This window comes from Pocillopora damicornis, chromosome 14, assembly GCF_964200805.1.
Source record: "Pocillopora damicornis chromosome 14, jaPocDami1.2, whole genome shotgun sequence".
In the NCBI taxonomy this organism is placed as follows: domain Eukaryota; kingdom Metazoa; phylum Cnidaria; class Anthozoa; order Scleractinia; family Pocilloporidae; genus Pocillopora; species Pocillopora damicornis.
The window spans coordinates 4,520,001-4,538,364 of record NC_142683.1 but is presented as its reverse complement, the minus strand read 5'-3'; the positions used below and the strand labels follow the sequence as shown (position 1 = coordinate 4,538,364).

At 43.4% G+C, this 18,364-nt stretch overlaps 1 protein-coding gene and 1 non-coding gene across 2 annotated transcripts in view; both read left to right on the top strand.

The window, feature by feature from the left end:
• Window positions 1–1,080: 1,080 nt before the first annotated feature.
• On the top strand, window positions 1,081–16,174 carry LOC113676073 (uncharacterized). Its single transcript, XR_016182939.1, has 19 exons — window positions 1,081–1,288; window positions 2,235–2,315; window positions 5,040–5,052; window positions 6,168–6,225; window positions 6,500–6,674; window positions 6,976–7,091; window positions 7,587–7,710; window positions 8,442–8,561; window positions 9,213–9,541; window positions 10,735–10,938; window positions 11,394–11,501; window positions 12,231–12,581; window positions 12,888–13,134; window positions 13,751–14,081; window positions 14,352–14,355; window positions 14,445–14,534; window positions 14,635–14,857; window positions 15,331–15,545; window positions 15,966–16,174. It is a non-coding gene; the product is annotated as an uncharacterized LOC113676073 (transcript).
• A 788-nt stretch (window positions 16,175–16,962) lies between these two features.
• Window positions 16,963–18,364, top strand: part of LOC113676052 (uncharacterized) — a 1,935-nt gene continuing 533 nt past the window's right edge. The window contains exon 1 of the mRNA XM_027192674.2: window positions 16,963–18,364. This exon is cut by the window's right edge and continues 533 nt beyond it. Coding sequence (XP_027048475.2) covers window positions 17,019–18,364 — 1,346 coding nt within the window. The 5' untranslated portion in view covers window positions 16,963–17,018.

Sequence of the window (18,364 nt, the reverse complement as noted above, 5' to 3'; positions counted from 1 at the left end):
TTATTTTCAGATGATTTTTCAAGAATTCTTAATTCGTGATAAAATTGCTATTCATTGGGCTTAAGAAAATTTAAAAGAAAGAAAAAATGTAATAATTCCAGATTTTTTAGGTGCCGTTAAATATTACAAATAATCGATCAAACTGCCAAAAATTCCCATTTGAATCGGATGGAAAATCTCACAAAAATAACGTTACATTTTTTCAGTGTAAGCCGGTATTTCAATGTGCCTTTTCCAATGGTAGTATCGAAGCTTATAAAACTGACCACTTTAATTTTTTTCAAGTTCTAATTTAACAGGATAACATCTAACTATATTTTATACTCATTTGAAAAATAACTAAGATATTGCGTCCGCTCTGATTGGCCAAAAAGCCATCTTTCACTTTTTGGCTAACCCATAGCAAACTAAAGCATATGCTGTTATCATCCACGTACATCCAGACCACGCTTACTAACGCCCTTTTTCTAAGCAAAGTTAGTAAAAATCCCAATTCGAAATCCGAGCATCCATGGCATGAAAAGTCAAATCAAAAGGGGCAGGCCTTATTTGGAACTACTCGACATATCAAATGAGCTTTCCACCCTATTGTTTAATTATAAACCCGATTGGTCTACGCTTGTCATGTGATGCCTAAGATCTAACTCTTCAAAACGGCGGTGTGTCTTTAAAGGAAAAAGTCTTTATCCGATCCGGCAGCCAATATATTCCTCGATTGCTATTCAATGATCATGAATATTGAGGCTTTGTTTTTCAGGGGGTTGGCGATAGAAATAAAAATTTTTTTTTCCGTACTGCATATAAAGGAGATTCTGAAATTAGTCAACAATGTAATCAATTTAAACACGGTTTTTTTCGTTTTGTTATGCGAGCTGCTAATTTCTGGTGAGTTCAAATCAAGTACTCACATACCACCACTTGGTCGTGGTAGGTCTGGGTACGTGACTAGAAAGTTACCATCATCACCAGTCCATCGCCGCTTTTATGCACCCGAAATTTAAAACTATTATGGGTTATTCAAAAGCGGAAAACTTAGAGGCCAGGGCGTGATGGTGAGTTTTATTACACAGGGGGGTACACATGGGGGAATCTGCTCAGATACAGCTGACTTCACCTTACTTGATCTTTCATGCACCCGGAATACATCAGTGTCAAGTCAAAGCAGATTTTTTTCAAGTTAGGAATGGATGTGCCAATTTAAAGGTGATTGATGGATTACTAAATGTTGATCCTGCGATACCGCAACCTACTTGGTTCCAGACTCCATCGGTTGTAGAAATTCAAGCAGGTCAGTCTAAAACAATTTGTTGGTGACACTAACAATACAAATGATATTTGTATGGTATGTGTTGTCGGCAAAGTGAGTAATATTGGGTACCGCAATCTTGGATGAGCGTTAAGGGACTTTTCTACCAAAGCAAGTGCATTTTACTCTGCAGAGGCGTCCCAAAGACTCTTACTAGGATTGCAGTTCTAATAAATTCGTTCTGACGAAGGGCTAATGCTGGAAACGTCAGCTTTGAAACTCTTTACGGTGGCCAATTTACGTTATCTACTCAGTTGATAATGCTAATTTACCCTGCTATACTCTCCCACCGACGCAGCACCACAGTTTCTTTAGAAACCTTCCCCCTTAATTCAGTTTTAATAAATGTTTGCATAACCCATGCAATTTCTTTTCCACCAGCACAGCATGCTCTATTCAGTGCCTCAAAGTTGGCCCTCTTCTCTGATTTTATTTCAACGGTTTTGCAACTTAGAAAGGCCTTTTAATATGTTCGTGTAGTTTGATTGGTGAAGCGAAGGCAACCACCATCTTTGAGTACACGTGAAGATCAGTATCTGTTCACTAATTTCCAACATAATTGTTGGTACTTACGGCAAGTAATAACGAATAAACAGCAAACATTTCGAATTGGGTACGAAAATCTTCGATTCCCGAAATGGTCGTCATGTTGTGACGTCACGTGGTTATCAAATATGCTAACTATTTCGAACTGGTAACGCTGAAAAGGGCTGTCGTCGATAACATGACTTGTCCATGACAGTCACGCAATCTAATCAAACATGACCCGACGGATAAGCCATCTCGAGCCTGCAACTGATCCCAATTAGACGCCTGTACTAGACTGATTAGTCGGCATATAGAATAAGAACAGCAGAGTTAGCTCTTCCTTTTTTTTTAATAACACTACAGCAGTTACTAACTTCATACTACATTCTCTCTTTTTTAGGTCACTACCGAGCCCTCGGCCGAGTTATTCATCTAAAATACTTGAAGGAGCAGCTGGAAGGGAAGCAAGGTCTAAACTTTAGTAATAGCATCCTCGTCTCGGAGAGGCGATGGTCAGCGCATCAGTGTTGGTGGGCTCTTGAGTGGCTCAAAAGCCCGATTCTTGAGTGGCAATCTTTGTTGCAGCTGGAACAGATGTAATTGGTGGCCTCTTGATCTGATCTTTGACGTTTCTTTCTCGTCCCCCTCTTGATAGTCGCCTCGGCCCTGGCCTTCATCTCAGCCCTGTGAGCCCCGTCCTTCACACCCCGACGCCAGGCTTCCCGGTCTGTCGCAAGGATCTCCCAGGTGTTGGGGATGATTTCAGTGAGTTGCAGGTCACGCTTGCAAACGTCCTTGAAGCGAAGGAGTGGTCGGCCCGTGCGTCGGACGCCCTCTCGCAGTACCCCATAAAGGATTTGTCTTGGCAAGCGACCGGGGTCCATACGGTGTACATGGCCAAGCCACCGTAAGCGTCTTTGGATGAGTAGTGTAGAGATGCTAGGCATGTCGGCTCGCCCAAGGACCTCGGTGTTGGGGACTCTGTCCTGCCATTTGATCAGGAGGAGACGCCGAAGGCAGCGGAGGTGGAACCCGTTGAGCCGCTTCTCTTGTCTGGCGTATGTGGGCCATGACTCGCTACCATAGAGGAGTGTGGAAAGGACACAAGATTGGTAGACTTGCAGTTTGGTCCTCACGCTCAGCAGGTCATTGTTCCACACTCTTTTGTTGAGTTTGGCCATTACTCCCGCTGCCTTGGCAATCCTTGAGCTGATCTCGACGTCTAGTGATGCCTTGTTTGACACTGTGGACCCTAGGTAAGTAAAAGAGTCCACCACCTCCAGTTCAGTATTGTCGATTGTAATGACGGGAGGTGTCAGTGCATCTTGGGCAAGGATGTTCGTCTTCTTTAGGCTGATGGTAAGGCCGAACTCTTTGCAGGCGTGAGACAGCTTATCGACTAAGCGTTGGAGGCCTGCCTCGCTGTGAGATGCCAGGGCAGCATCATCTGCGAACAGCAGCTCGCGGATGAGCACCTCAAAGGTCTTCGTTTTGGCGCGGAGCCTGGCAATGTTGAAGAGCTTGCCGTCTGCCCTTGTCCGAATGTATACACCGTCCGAGGAATCGGCAAAGGCATACTGGAGTAACATCGAGAAGAAAATCCCGAACAGAGTTGGTGCCAGAACACAGCCCTGTTTTACTCCACTTCTGACTGGGAAGGCATCCGAGGTGGCTCCATCAAAGCAGACGGTGCTCTGCATGTCCTCGTGGAAGGCGGCGATGATGGCAAGGAGTTTCGGTGGGCAGCCGATCTTCTGAAGGATCTGGAAGAGCCCGCTTCGACTTACCAGGTCAAAGGCTTTTGTCAGGTCCACGAAAGCGAGGAACAATGGTTGCTGCTGCTCACGACACTTCTCCTGTAGCTGGCGGAGGGAGAAGATCATGTCCACTGTGGACCTGGCGGCTCTGAACCCACATTGGGATTCTGGGTAAACTCGTGAAGCAAGACTCTGTAGACGACTTAGAGTGACACGCGCAAAGACTTTGCCTACAGTGCTGAGAAGCGAGATGCCGCGATAGTTATTACAATCGCTTCGGTCACCCTTGTTTTTGTAGATGGTGACTATACTTGCATCTCTCATGTCTTGTGGGATGTGCCCTTCCACCCAGCATTGGCAGAGGAGCTCGTGAAGCGGCTGGAGGATGAAAGGCTTGCCGTGCTTTAGGACTTCTGATGGTATGCTGTCCTTCCCTGGCGCCTTGCCGCAGGCAAGGTTGTCGAGGGCTTTGCTGAGCTCCTCCAGTGTGGGCATCTCGTCAAGCTCCTCCATGACTGGTAATCTGGGCAAGGCATCAAGGGCAGCGTCAGTCACGATGTTCTGGGTCGAGTAGAGCTCGAGATAGTGCTCAACCCAACGCTGCAGCTGCTTGCTCTGGTCGGTGATGACTTCACCAGACTTTGTTTTGAGCGGTGCTGTCTTGATGCTCGTAGGGCCAGTGGCTGTCTTGATCCCCTCATACATCCCTCTAATGTGACCACAGTCGGCAGCTGTCTGGATCTTGGCGCACAGGGTCTGCCAGTACTTGTTGGCACAGCGGCGGGCGGTCTGCTGGGCCTTGCTCTTAGCTGCTCTCAGAGCGTCGCGTGTGCTGTGGCAAGGGTTCTGCTTGTAAGCCAGGAGGGCTATCCTTTTGGCTTCCGTGACTGGCTGCATTTCTTTCCAGTACGCCTCGAACCAGTCAGCATTCTTGTGTGCTTTTCTTCCGAACGCAGACATGGCCGAGTCGTAAATAGCATCCCGGAGGTGACACCATTTGGCATCCGCGACATCGGTTGTAGGCTGGTTGGCAAGTTTTTCCTGAAGGGTCTCGACGAAGCTCTGAGCCTTGGCTGGGTCGGCAGTAGCGTAGGTGTTGATGCGGGGGCGACCCTTTGTCTTGGCGTGGTGGATCTTACAAGGCTTCAGCCTGATCTTGCTGCCAACAAGGGAGTGATCTGTGTCACAGTCTGCGCTGTGGTAGCTTCGCGTGTGGAGGACGCTGCTGAGGTCAGCTCTCCTGGTAATGACAAGGTCAAGCTGGTGCCAGTGGCGTGACCGGGGGTGTCTCCAAGAAACTTTGTGCAGCTCCTTGCACTTGAAGTAGGTGTTGGTGATGCAGAGGCCACGATTGCAGCAGAGTTCCAACAGTCTCTGCCCATTCTCATTTAACTTGCCAACACCGAAATGGCCGAGACAGGCGGGCCATGCTTGCCAGTCGGAACCAGTGCATGCGTTGAAGTCACCTAGCAGGTATACGCTTTCGGAGCGGGGTATTTGGGACACTGTTTCCTCCAGGTCTTCGTAAAACTGATCTTTGGCTTCTGTGCTGGATGTGAGGGTCGGGGCGTAAACAGACAGGAAGTTGACAAACCCTGTAGGTGTCTTCATGCGGAGGACTAGGATTCTTTCGCTGCCTCCAATCGGCGTTTCTGTGGTGGCGAGCAGCGAGTTCCTCACAGCAAAACCTACTCCATGCAGCCTCGGCTTGTCCTGGGACAAGCCTTGCCAAAAGAAGGTGTAGTCAGATTCCCTAAGAGAGCCGCTGTCGGCCAGCCGAGTCTCCTGGAGACAGGCAACGTCGATGTTAAGCCGTGTCAGTTCCTTGTTGATGATGGCGGTCTTGCGGGAGTCGTCTATCTGTTGAAGATCAGCAGAGAGACCAGGGCACATAGTACGAACGTTCCAGCTTGCGATGCGAAGAGCTGGAGTCTTCGTTAATGTTTTCTTTTTGCCTGGTGCAAAGTTGTGACTCGCTTGTCGGGGAAGGTCCCCTAAGCCCTACGCACCCAGTAGAGCAGGCGAGCCATGGCGGGGCAGCACCTTACTGGCTGGGGGCTGCCCAGCTTGAGGCGGGCGGTAGCTGCCCAGTGAAGCTACGAGGGCTTCTCCCACCGTCGGATGATACCCCTGGCGCTCCAACCTACGCCAATCGGTCAGGAGCTTAGAACCGGTGAACTGCCTCATCCCGTGTTGTGCCGGAATCTTGCAAAGAACCGCTGGAGTGACCTCTCCAGTTTGCGCTGAAAGCCTGGGCGGGTTAGAATGGAGACGCTGGGTTGCCCACACTTCAGTGTCCCCCTCTCGGTTCCGCTGGCTGAGTCCAAGGGAAAGGGTGAACCTTTACAATTTGGAGCCAGTTTCACTGCAGGAGCTGCCGGAAGGTAGTGCTGTGCATCTGCCTTTCGCCTTAGGGGCTCCACTCCGGATTTAACCTCGAGGTTTACTCCTGAAGCTTTTCCTGCTATCAGGTATAGCCACAAAGCAGTGGAGGTTTGAAATCAGGGTTTTCCCTCCCCTAGATGGGTTGCCTTCACCGCGGCTAAAGAGCCCCATCTACCCTTGATTCTTCTGAGAAAAACAATGAATCTTGTTCGGCAGCTGGATATTCTTGCAGATACAGTTTACATCGAGGTAATTAGAACTTACCACCAAATACTTTAGTGGGGTTTTGCTCAGTTTTGTTCTTCGGAGCGTGGGCTCATTTCCCGGCCAGCGGCTGGTTATTGAGCCTCCACTCTGATAGGTAAAAACTATTATAAATGGGTCTCAAGGAAAAATAATAAAACAATGAAAACAGATTATGAGGGCGGGGTGGCTTTGACAGTTGACGGTTTATTTTATAACATCCCGTAACAATATGAGTCAGTTTCATGTGAAGATCTGACGCTTTTTTTTATTCTTACAGGGTGCTATTTCCCTTCATGGAGTCAACACTGTTCAAATATTTGCAAGAGAGATAATTTCTTCCCGTGGAAGTAAGGTTGATTTCTCTGCACCAAATTGGAACCAGATGTTTAAAGAATCAATTAGGCCTGGAAAAGTTGGAGAAAGTGGGGAACCTGGTATCACTGGGCCACAGGGTACGTAATTTAAAGCGCTTACTTACTGGCCTGCATAGCAACTGCTCGACGAGGGTGCGAGTAACTCGCGCGCGACTGAGAGATAGCAGACTCGCCTGCCCTTCGCGCGCGGGACTTCTCGGGCGCGAACACCACCTTGAATCACCCTTACTTGCATCGAGCCCTCGCTACGAGAGCTAAATCAGCCCAGATATTGGACACAGGTGAAGAGGCCCTCAAACTCCAATTCTTTTCCATTTCATTCATTCATTTTTTAGTTTTATTTCTCATTCATTGACAAAACAGTCTTCTTTTTACGTAGTCCACATACACTGTGACCACATCTTTGGGAACCTGGAGGTGATTTCGAGCGGCGGAAATGGACACCGGGGACAAGATGGCGGCGATGGAGCTGCAGCGAGAGATAGCAAAGATGTGGTAAGCATAAGCGACAACAGCAAGCACCTTGCATCATTAGTTTGACAGAGTCCACTTTACTATGTTTATGATGCGCAGCCGCGTGAGTCCGCAGGAAATTTTGACCACTTTGATGATGAATATCGTTGTTGCTAAGAATAAAAACCACACTAAATCACTATCGACTCGTTTTGTACCACAATATCGACGTCAAAATACTTTCTCTCAGTACGTGACACGTTGCGTGACACGTTGATGCGGGCAGCGTTGTCTGAACTCTTATCAACAATAGCAAATTGGCCAATCAGATTGCGAACTTACTGCAACTTGCGGTAAAATCAATGACAGGTCACAGATGACGTCAAAAGGTGTAAGAACATAAAAGTGACAGGCGAAGTGCAGCTGAATGGATCATTGATGTTTTCTAAACGCTCAAAGAGCAACACAACATAAATTCGTTTTATACCATTTCAGTTATTAATGCCTAAAATTCGACCTTTCTTAACAATTTTCTAGCGACCAGATGTTTCTGCGAGTGTTTGCTATGGTCGCAGTTTTAAGTGCCATCGTCGTAGGCACAATGGACCACCCGGCATCCGAGGAATACGTGGACAAAAAGGAGGGAATGCTGGGATACCTGGTGAGGCAACGAATGTTTCATTTCTTGATATATATTGATGTCCAGACTTCTCCTTACAGGTGTCACTGTCCCAGTTCTGCTTGACTAGAAGCAGTACGTACGGTTTACGTTGAGTCACACCGAGAGACAATAGTTGCAAACATACATGATAAATCAGGAAACGGAATCGGTTTTCGTATGATAGGGAAAAGTAAAGTTAGAATTTTGTGTTAGACAAATAACTAAGGTTGGGCCTTTATGAATAATGCAAAGCTCGGTATAATCGATAATTCTCGCTATCATGCTCAATTTCATCCAATAAAAATTATAGTTATAAGTCTGTTTACAAATTTTGAAACTAAACTTCTCTGATATATGAAATTTTGTAAATTTTGACCTTTGAAAAAGTGTGTGCAAATAAAATTGTGCAAGAGTTTATTATCTCTTGCATTTTGTAGAAATGTCGCGTGAAACTACAGACAACCAACGCACAAGCAGCTCATTATGCAAATGAAAACCATGTTATCATGTAACCGCCTACGCATGTGTGACAGGGCTATTCTCGGCTATCCTTACAATCATACGAAATAGGACGTGGACTTTATTTTTCGTCCTAGTCCCCCACATCCCATGTAAGAGTGATGAGAAGGTTTGCGTTAGGCAATGATGTACTCGAACCTACCGTCCATAGACTAGACTTTGTTTAAACACTACTCCAAACATTGACTAAATAAGTTAACATTTTTTTTTAGGGAGTGGAGGACATAACGGACGTGTATTCATCCACTCTGGAAGGTTAAACGGCCAAGTTACTATTCATTCATGCATAGGTCGTGGGGCTGAGCCGGCCACGAACGGGGTCGGTGGAAAAGGTGAAAGGTTCACTATGATCATTGGACAAAAGGACTAATGAACAGCCAATGAACAAGGGGTTAAAATATCGACGTGCACGTGAATACGCGGGGGTTCAAAAGAATATTATATAACATTTTAAACGCGCTTTTCTTTAGGTTTCCTTTAATTTATGAATTCGCTTTCATTAAGCTTGAAACGCTTTTGTCGTAGTTATGGTAAGCTAGTTCGTTCCCTTTTCCTTATTTCTCGTCAAGTTGCAATTAAAGGTTAGTCTTGTTACAATAATGCAACTCCTTTCATAATAATATTATCTAGGTGACTACTGTGGCACCGAAAAAAAAAGCTAAAATTACTGCCTTGAAATAAAGAATAGGCAGTGTGAGCTCGGTATCGTGGGAATTTGTCTGAAAAGGGAGAAGCGAGGTTCGATTTCAGCGACTGAGTACTCTAAAAGTTTTTTGCTTTGCATAGTCCTTAACAGTTACTTTGCTCGTGCAGACTTGGGCTTCTTGGAAGCAGTGACGTTATCGAGAGAGACTTTACCGAATCATTCCCAACTTCAGCTAAAAAAACAGGAAGAGAGGGCACATGTAGGGGCTAAGTAGGCTATTGATCACCCTATTGATTCATGTGACGTCGCAGTTTGCTAAATAGGGTTATTGTTCTAGGTGGTGCTGGTGGTCTCGGAGGGAGAGGAAGGCAATGTGTATTTGTCAAGTACGTGTTCAAGTGTGCCACTGCAAGAATGATTGGAAGAGGTCCCCAGGGAAAACGTGGTCCAAAAGGAACATCGGGAAATAGTAAGTTTTACACAGATACTGGAACCTTAACTAATGGTAAATACTCGGGAAAGAGTAGATGTCTTCCAAAAAGATGTGTCCATTCTGTAAAGCTTAAGGTTATTGGCACAATCTTTATACAGTGGGACTTTCCTACTAGTGATATCCTTGAAACTACACAAGGTGTCCCTTTAAACGATTGTGTCCTATCAATGAAGGTAACAGATTCATAGGTTATATACTGGGGAACTTCTCTTTAGGGGACACTGTTGGAACTTTAAAAAGTGTCCCCTAAATCGAGAGATCCCTGTAGAGAAGGCAACATGTGCAAATGTTATAGAGTGGCAACTACATTTTAGGGGACACCCTTGAGACTAGGAGGAGTGTCCCTTGAATAGTCCACGTTTACAGTAATAACTATCCTTCGGCAAAGGAGAAATTTTCCATTGCTCTCACGAAAGTACATTCACATAATAAAACATGCGCTCAACTTCAACATTTTAAAACCAAGAATATCAAGAAGAGTCTCGTAAATTTGTTTCTGCACAAAAGGTGAAATTCTTTGTCGCGACGTTCTATCTAAAATCAATAATAGATTCTTCATTTACCAAGCTTGGTCGATAAAGATGACTCAATATCACCTCATGAAAACGTAATAATGAATCGTGGCTGTAACAGAAAAGGAGTGCAGTGCAGGTCAGTTGATATCCAGCCATCTTTACCAAACAAACTTGGCTGATTAACGGTCACAAAGGCAGAGCCGCTTTGAAATTCATACTGAGCCTGGCGAACGATAGAAGTGACGCGGAAGATATCAAAAAAGGTGAAAAGGTTAATTTATATGCACCAATGGGCACGCGTGGGGCTAAGGATTCTCACACCTTTCCGACTGAGGGCTTAAAGGAGATAATTACCCTTCGTTTTAAACCTAACCATTGCGTAGTCTGACCAACCAATCGACTGTTTGACATTTAATAGCCTCTCGATCATTCTGAGTATTGAATTTCTCTGTTGATGTAACACAACGTGTAAGTCACGAAAGCGTCAAGCTCTCCTGAATCTTGCTCAACTCTTACGTTTGCTCGATCGTTGGGTTGAATTTTTAACAATATATACGCTAACGTATGAATTTCGCCCTCCCCCCCACACCTCAAAAAAAAAAGGAAACGAAGTGGTTCTTGCATAGCTCGTTGGCACAAACAAACTTTGTGGCATTCTCAACAGCGTCTTGAGTTTCATTAATGAATTAATTTGATTTGTGACAATACACTTGAAAGCGGTTGTTAAAAAAGGCTTCATAATTATCAAAAATATCAGGATATTGAACATGCGCTTGCAGTAATTTCCCTATGGTCCCTATCGATATGTTGAATTAGCCAATATTAAAACAAGTAGAAGATAACTCTTAATCTTTACCACAGACGTCAGAAGAAAGCTGGGTTTCCTGGGCAAAAAAGGCTACGACATTTTTGGAAGGAACGTCCTGTTTGCCCCGCGTGTCAAGTGGGAAGCCCTCGAGGGATCAGTAGAGAATGTCAGAAAGGCGGCTGAAATTTACGAAGAAGCGTTTAACGATATCACGTCTACTGAGCAGAAAAACCAAGATTTCAAAACGGTCAGCAGTGATATTAGCTAAGTTAAGAAATAAATAACACCTTGAAAGCAGCTTAAGATTTTAACTTACCGTTCAATTTTTGTAAAGAGCGTCGTGAAGGCGCATGACTTATTACCACGAGAATTGCCTTTCCTTTTTACATGCAATCCACTCCCCGACAAATTTCCAGGTGGACTGATTGTCGAAATAAGAGTTGATTCAGTAAGCGACCGCTAATATTTGTTATCCAATCAGTATAGAACTAAATCTTTAGAATTAACTTTCGAGAAGGCTACGGCCCCTAGAATATCGATCGTTTTTTAAAACTGATAAATCTTAAAGAAAAAGTAGGCTCCTTATGCCACGTAGCTATTATCTCCGACATTAAATAGTACATTTATGAACATTTATTGCTTACCGTGTTTTGAGATTCCAAAAAGTAATCTAACCGTTGGAAAATTGTCTTCAATTCCAAGATGGCTGCTAAAATGTCATCAGTGTCAGAGTTACAAGTCAAGGCAGAAGCTGATAGGCTCAACGGAGCCCGAGACAGCGCCATGTCTGAAAAGAGGACGTATGTCAAGGTATTCATGCATATACCTTTTTCAATGTTAACTGCAGGATAATTTGTCTTACTTTTGCTTAAGTTTTATGCAGATACTTTTCCAATGAATTGGATGGTTGAAACATTCACCAATCACAATTGGTGAAAACCAACAGATCACTGCGATGCATTTTGATTCGTTAAGTGTCGGGTTATCTATAGATTAAAACAAAAGCCGTCAATCGTCAGAGCATTTCTTCAATCTCGTACCCAGATCCTAACGTTTAGCTGTAACTGATGTGTACGACAACAACCGCTTGGCTGTGGAAGGCTTGGGAGCGAGACTAGTATTTGATAAGTGTTCGGCTGTTGATTCTCAACTCAAAAGTGAAGCTTCTCAACGGTTACATCCGGTTGAAATGAGAAGCTCGGGTTTGTTGAGTGGACAGAAATGCCATATGGCCATGGAGTGAAAAATCAGAAACAGAAATTAAATATGCGCGTTTGAATTAGCAGCAAACGAGGTGCAAAATCTTGAAAGCAAGCAGGAAAGAGATTGAAATGAATAAATGGGAATGGAAAGAGGTCGAACAAACATACAAAGAGAAATCGAAACAGAAATAAGAAAGTTAAGACAAGAAAAATCGAATATTGAAAAGGTGATTAGAAGGGAGGAAAGAGTAAATATATAAGTAAATGTATTGCGTGAAAATGTAATTAAAATCCTTTTCTCAATCTCTAATGACTTATCGTTAGTATTCCTCTGCAGTCAATTCAGCAACTAGAGGAACAACTAGCCAGTTTACTTCTTGAACTAAAACAAATGTTGCCTAATGTTTATGACCAAGCAAAATTCAATCCCGATGACTTGTTAGCGATACTTCAGGGTATCACTGGGTTTGCTGGAGCAATTAAAGGTAAGGACCCTTTGGATTTTATCGACACAGCTCTTGGCCTGGCTGGATCACAGTCCGGAAAGCAGTGTCTTGGTTCTCTTGAAAGCAACCTGGGAAGTATAAAGAAATGGTTGACCTTTGGGAAGGTTTACACTCCCCTTGTTGATTCTAGCGACTTAGACTTCGACAAACTCGATGTTGCTTCTGTGCCTGAAATAATGCAGGTACGGAATCTCTTTGTGATCTTGATTAGAAATGCAATGAGCCCACCATAAATGCAATCGTTTATACTTGCAAAGGTGCAAACCAAAGACAAAGAAACCAGTTCCTATGTTCATCCTTTTTTTTTTCCGAAAAGAACTTTTTTCTCCACGCTGCTTCAAAGAGACAAGAAAGACAAATTATCTTATACCCCTTCTTTGTCAATGGCTGCTTCACGCATCGGTAAGCACCGGCGTCAACTTAGCAATGATCCACCTAGTTCGTCAATAGCTCTTAACTTTTTTCTTCTTTTTTTTCCTTGCTTGAAGGCCAATCTTGAGATGAACAAGGAAAAACTCGCAGCCGAATTAGTTTGCCTCTTAGATGTGGCCTCCAGACCTCAAGACATTGCTGGGTTCAAACAAGTTATGGAGTCATTTTTCATCGCCGGAACAGCACGCATTGATTTGATAGGAAAAGTTATGGACCTCGATAACGAAATCGGGGGGTACAGCTTTGATATCCCTATCCTAAGAGAAACACAGAAGGCCATAACTGATATTGGTAAAGCGAAAGGTAAAAACTAGTCATATATGGCTAACCCAATAGTTTCCAAGTGTGATTCCTAATTGATATGTACCTTATAAAGATATACAGTGCAGGGTTTAGCACAGCCTATATGACCTCTCGTCGTAGTCTGTTTAGCGTGCAAGCAGGCTCTGGTGTTTGGGTCACCCCTTTCGGCTCCTTTTCCAGACACAGCCACCTATTACGCCAATGGCAGCCGTTTATGGTAAAAGTTACTTTTATGGAAAAAAAAAACCTGTATATTAATTGCGAAGCACACCGAAAATGGAAATGTGGAAAAGACGATACAAGGAAAATAATGCAAATTTTTAAAAAGAGCACAATTAATTTTAGAGGTCAGAAGTGGATTTATGCCTTCTGCTCGAAGAGAATACGGTCACCTCGTACCATGCAAACTTTGTCCGTTCGAGCAAAAATAAGGGAGCGCTATCCTTCAACGATAAAAGCCCGAGTTAGCATCAGACGAATGCGTGTGTGTTAACGTATCCTTTTTCTGGCTCTTTTCTAGTTTTGGTTGTTTGTTTGTTCGTTTGTTTGTTGTTATTTTGCTTATTTTTTAAGAACAAAGAAGCAAAACTAACCAGTTACCTAATTTACTGCACAGATACTCCTATCAGCAAAACTCTGCAACAGACCTTCCTGGAACATCTTCTCAGCACATACAGAGAACTGGAACGATCATTCATGAAAAAGGTGCACGAGCTTTACAAAGCCTTCCAGTTTCGTACACTCTGGGAGGGAAACAACCCGCTCTCTTCCTTCCAAAGAGTGGCCAGTGAAAGCGCGCGGGGGACTGGGCGCCTCAACGGTGCTGTCCAGTTGACGGAAATGCTTCGTAAGACGAAGGACATTCAAGACAAGGCTATGCTTTGTTTCACTAACAATATTTATACAACTGATATCATGAAGTGGAGTTTTGACAACGTTAAAGACATGTAAAGAGGTAAGTACATGTCCAGTGCAATACCGCAAAAAAATACAAGTTCCTCTCAGGACTGCTTCTCTTCATATTTCCTAAGTGCTGACAAGGAGAACGTGTTTAACAATCAAGACCTTCTTTAGTTGGTGATCATTTTCTTTATTCTCTTGACCTTAATGTTTGATTCAGAGGGTTGTTTTGTAAGGAGAAACTAGATGCTAGTCACTTTTAGGGATTAAATTTTAACTACACTACGAAGAGGAAGAAAAAAAGTTGGTCGCCGAAGAGATGCTGCGGTTCAAACGCAATATGCATGACAAGTACCATGTCATTATAAAGGAGTAAAAAGAAGACTTCTTATATCTTTTTTTAATTTCAGATCTTTCAAGAGCTGTACAAAGGTCACACCAAATTCAGTCTCGACGTCAAAAACAGTTGTACCTCGTGTTACAACGTTCGTCTGCTAAAGGCGAGACACAGTTATTTTCTCCACATTGTCATCTTTACATTTACAAATTGTGACTTTCTGTTAATGCAGTTTTTTTCCTATTCATCATTTCTACTTTCAGATTTATGTTGAGCTTTATGGCCCAGAAAAACAACCCGCAGGTGTCCCCGATAAAGTTCATCTTCAAATCCGCCATCTTAGCGGCTCAAGCTTTCGTGCAGGCGACAACAGCATCAAACACTATTGACAGTCTGTAGGCTCGTACAGGAAAATCACGTTTGACCGGTCAGCGGTTACTAAAGAAGGGAAGTGTAACAGGAAAAAAGCAAAGGGACGAAACACCAGTAAGTGGGTTTTTTAATGATGCAATTTCACAGTGTTCTTGGCTTTTTCAAAAACTCATAGTACAGCTATCTTAAATTCTCATCAAAGTTTAGATTTTGTAGACCTGGAGAGAAGACCAATACTGGTCAAAGAATGCGCTGTAATCGGCCGTGGATTAAGTACTCTCTTTTTGTTATCAACCTGCAAGAGATTATATTGCCCGTGCGCTATTTTGTAATTTAATTTCATTCGTATATTTCTTTGGAATTCTTTACCCCCTAATATTATTTTTAACGACAGAGTCAAGTTATTTTAAACAGCTCAGTTCTAAAACCCACATTTTGATAATAGATGTTAGTAATACTTTCTTGGCTACGACAAACGAAATCACAAAAAACCGAAACAGCTCCCAGAAACCCCAAATTTCCATTTCAGGTCTAATTTACTAAATTTTTTTGCGCAATTAAAATTGTGCAATCTTTTCCCTTTTCAGAATGCCTCAGCTTTTGCATGAACAAGGATGATTCTCGGTGGAATGAGATGTGTAGTCATCCCCTGAATCCGAGCGGGAGTACTTGCCAAGACAAACTCCTGGGAATGGAGGAATGCAAGAGTCCGTTTGGTATCTACGAACTGAAGATTCCTGTGAATAAAGACCTGGCTTGTGAAAACACAGGAATAACAGACAAGAACTGCAAGGATCTTGACGTAAGGAATTCAATAACACGGAGCTTTGAGTTCGAAAAGTCGCTAGTTTTCGTTTTCCCAGCTTTTCATCCCTTTTACAGATTTCTACGAATGTCTCAATTTTCTTTCTAGATTCTTTCGCTCAGTCAAGTTCGGACATTCTGTTGATTTACCATTCTATTGTGAGCTCTATCAAAAATAACACTTTTCAAACACCATGAATTACCAGATTGTAAGGTTGTTGTAACTCGTGCGAGATAATTTGGTTCTGAAGGCCTGAAAGCACGCCACCTAATCTTCCCGTGTGTCGTGCCTAGTGTCTTGTCATTACAACGTTCACACATGCGCAGACGTTTGAGCGCTGTGTTCCTAGTGTGTGACCTTACAAGTGAAAGCTAACGGGAAGCATTTTCACCTTTTTTATCTTTTATTCTTTCACAGCTTAAAAAGTTTACGAAAATGAACGTGTGGACTCATTTTTTCTTCTGGTCAGACCATTATCCTACTGGACCGGAAGATCGCATATGTATGAGCCCGCGGAACAAAAGGAATGAAACGGAAGACATAGCTTGGGACTTCGTGTAGCACGAGATGATCAGTAAAATTAAAAAATAAATTTCAAGAAGTATAACCTAAAAATTCGGTCAAATAAAGACGTATTTACTTCAATATTGGGTTATGTTCATATAGTCCAAGTGTTCTTCAAGGGGTAGAATTGGGGTGTTCAACAGGATGAGGGAAAGATGGAGGAGGACGAGGAAGAGGAAGAAAAAAGGCCGTAATGATACTAATGAACTAAAATGTGTACTTCACATCTAGAGATACTTGTCAAGACTAGTTGTACCCGTTTAGGAAGAACCAGAAGAAGGCCATCACGATTCGATTTCATTCTACCCCAGAAAAGTGAGATTTTTAATGCACATGACACACGTGTCATCAGTTCTTTGAGAGCCTCGCAGAAAACAGATGTAAACAAGTGAAGTGCTTGTTACTTTAAAATTGTGTTTCATCGAATGTAAAGCTTCTACCATTTTCCTCTTTCTCAACTCCTTGATTGCTTTGTTGTTCTGTTGTCCCTCTGCGCGAAGGATTATTTTCTTTAGAATATTGGCCATGGTCAGACCTGTGAGCGCTATCGAATGAAAACCGAAAAAAACAAGAGCGTCACCGCGTGCAAATTTTACAGGACTCCAGCAACAGTAATTCTTTGAAATCTTCTTTACATAGATAGCAAACCACAAATGCTATCTAGAAGCTTTTGATAGGTAAACACAGATAAAAAAAGATGTAGCCAAGCTACAGTTAGCTTAAATTAATTCTGAAAAGGACGACATAGCGATAATTATTAGGAAGGAAGACTTAGAGTGGGTATCTCTCTTAGGATAAGAGAGGAGAGAGACTAAGCACAAATTTGTACAATTGATGTGGTCGTACACAACGTCTTTTCGGTCAGAACGCGGAACTGAGCGGAAAAGTTGGTGTCCTGAGCAAGATATGTATTTATCTAAAAGTTATCGTTTTATACGGCGTGGATTACACCAGAAAGCGTTCCTTACAAACGTTTTTAAATCCAGAAAGTTGCATGGGGGCGGTTCAGCATACGCTGCACTCGAACAACTTCGAGATATCGCTGTGACTCTTGAGCAACCAGAACTCTACCATGACGCAGTGAAGATTTACAACCCTGCGTACAGTTTGGAACAGCCAGCCTTTGTCGCTTTTCCAAAAAATGCTGAAGACATCAAGCGCTGTCTGAAAATCGCGGACAAAACTAATACTCCAGTCGCTGTTAAATCCGGGGGCCACTGCTTCGCTGGTTACTCCACCACTGACAGCGATGGTTTTGTCATCTCCCTTAAAAACTTGAATCAAGTTCATGTGCAGGAGAGCTCGGTCACTGTTCAGGCTGGAGCTTGCTGGGGAGACGTGTATTCTGCGCTTGATGATACTGATTATGTAGCTGTCGGAGGATGTGTTCCGGCAGTGGGTATCGGGGGATACATCCTTGGGGGTGGTTACAGTATGCTGTCTCGTGCCTATGGGGGTCTGGCTTGTGATAAGGCGTTGTCATTTACCATGGTTAAAGCCGATGGAAGCAAAGTTGTGAGGGCTTCTGCTAAAGAGAATGAAGATCTCTTTTGGGCTTTGAAAGGTGGAGGTGGTGGAAATTTTGGAGTGATGGTTGATGTTACTTTAGAAGTGTGTCCACGACCTAAACAATTCATCTGGACCCGTCTCATTTATAACACAACTGATCAGAGTGAACAAGGGCTCAGTGTGGTGGGTAAAAATTTACACAATTTCCCTAAGGAACTCAATCTTGACATGGCTCTTCATGGCTACTTCGGGAAGAAAACACTGACTTTGGATGCAGTATATTCTGACATTCATGAGGATGCAGTGCAGTCAAGCCTTGAAAGTCTTCATCCACCGGTAGAAACACAACCTCAGGTGTTCACATCCTTTCTGCAGTTTTCAACTGAATACAGCAAGCGACATGGCTTTGTTCATCAGGAGGTAGAACCCATTTATGTTAAAGGAGTGATGATAAAGTCCCTACCACCTTCTTTGGCCAAGTATTTTGCCCATGTTGAAATCCCACCAGAATGTCTTCTTGAGTTTGTTCACATGGGTGGTGACATTGCTCGACACTCTGTGACATCCACTGCTTTCCCCTTCCGCACTGCTCAGTATAGCTATTATACATATGGCAGGTTTCATAACCCAGCTCAGAGAGAGGAGGTTCTTAAATTTGCAACAACAGCCTACAATGCAGTCAGAGAATCTGGCTGTGCTCTTGGTAGTTATGTCAACTACATGGACCGCCACCTTAAGAACTG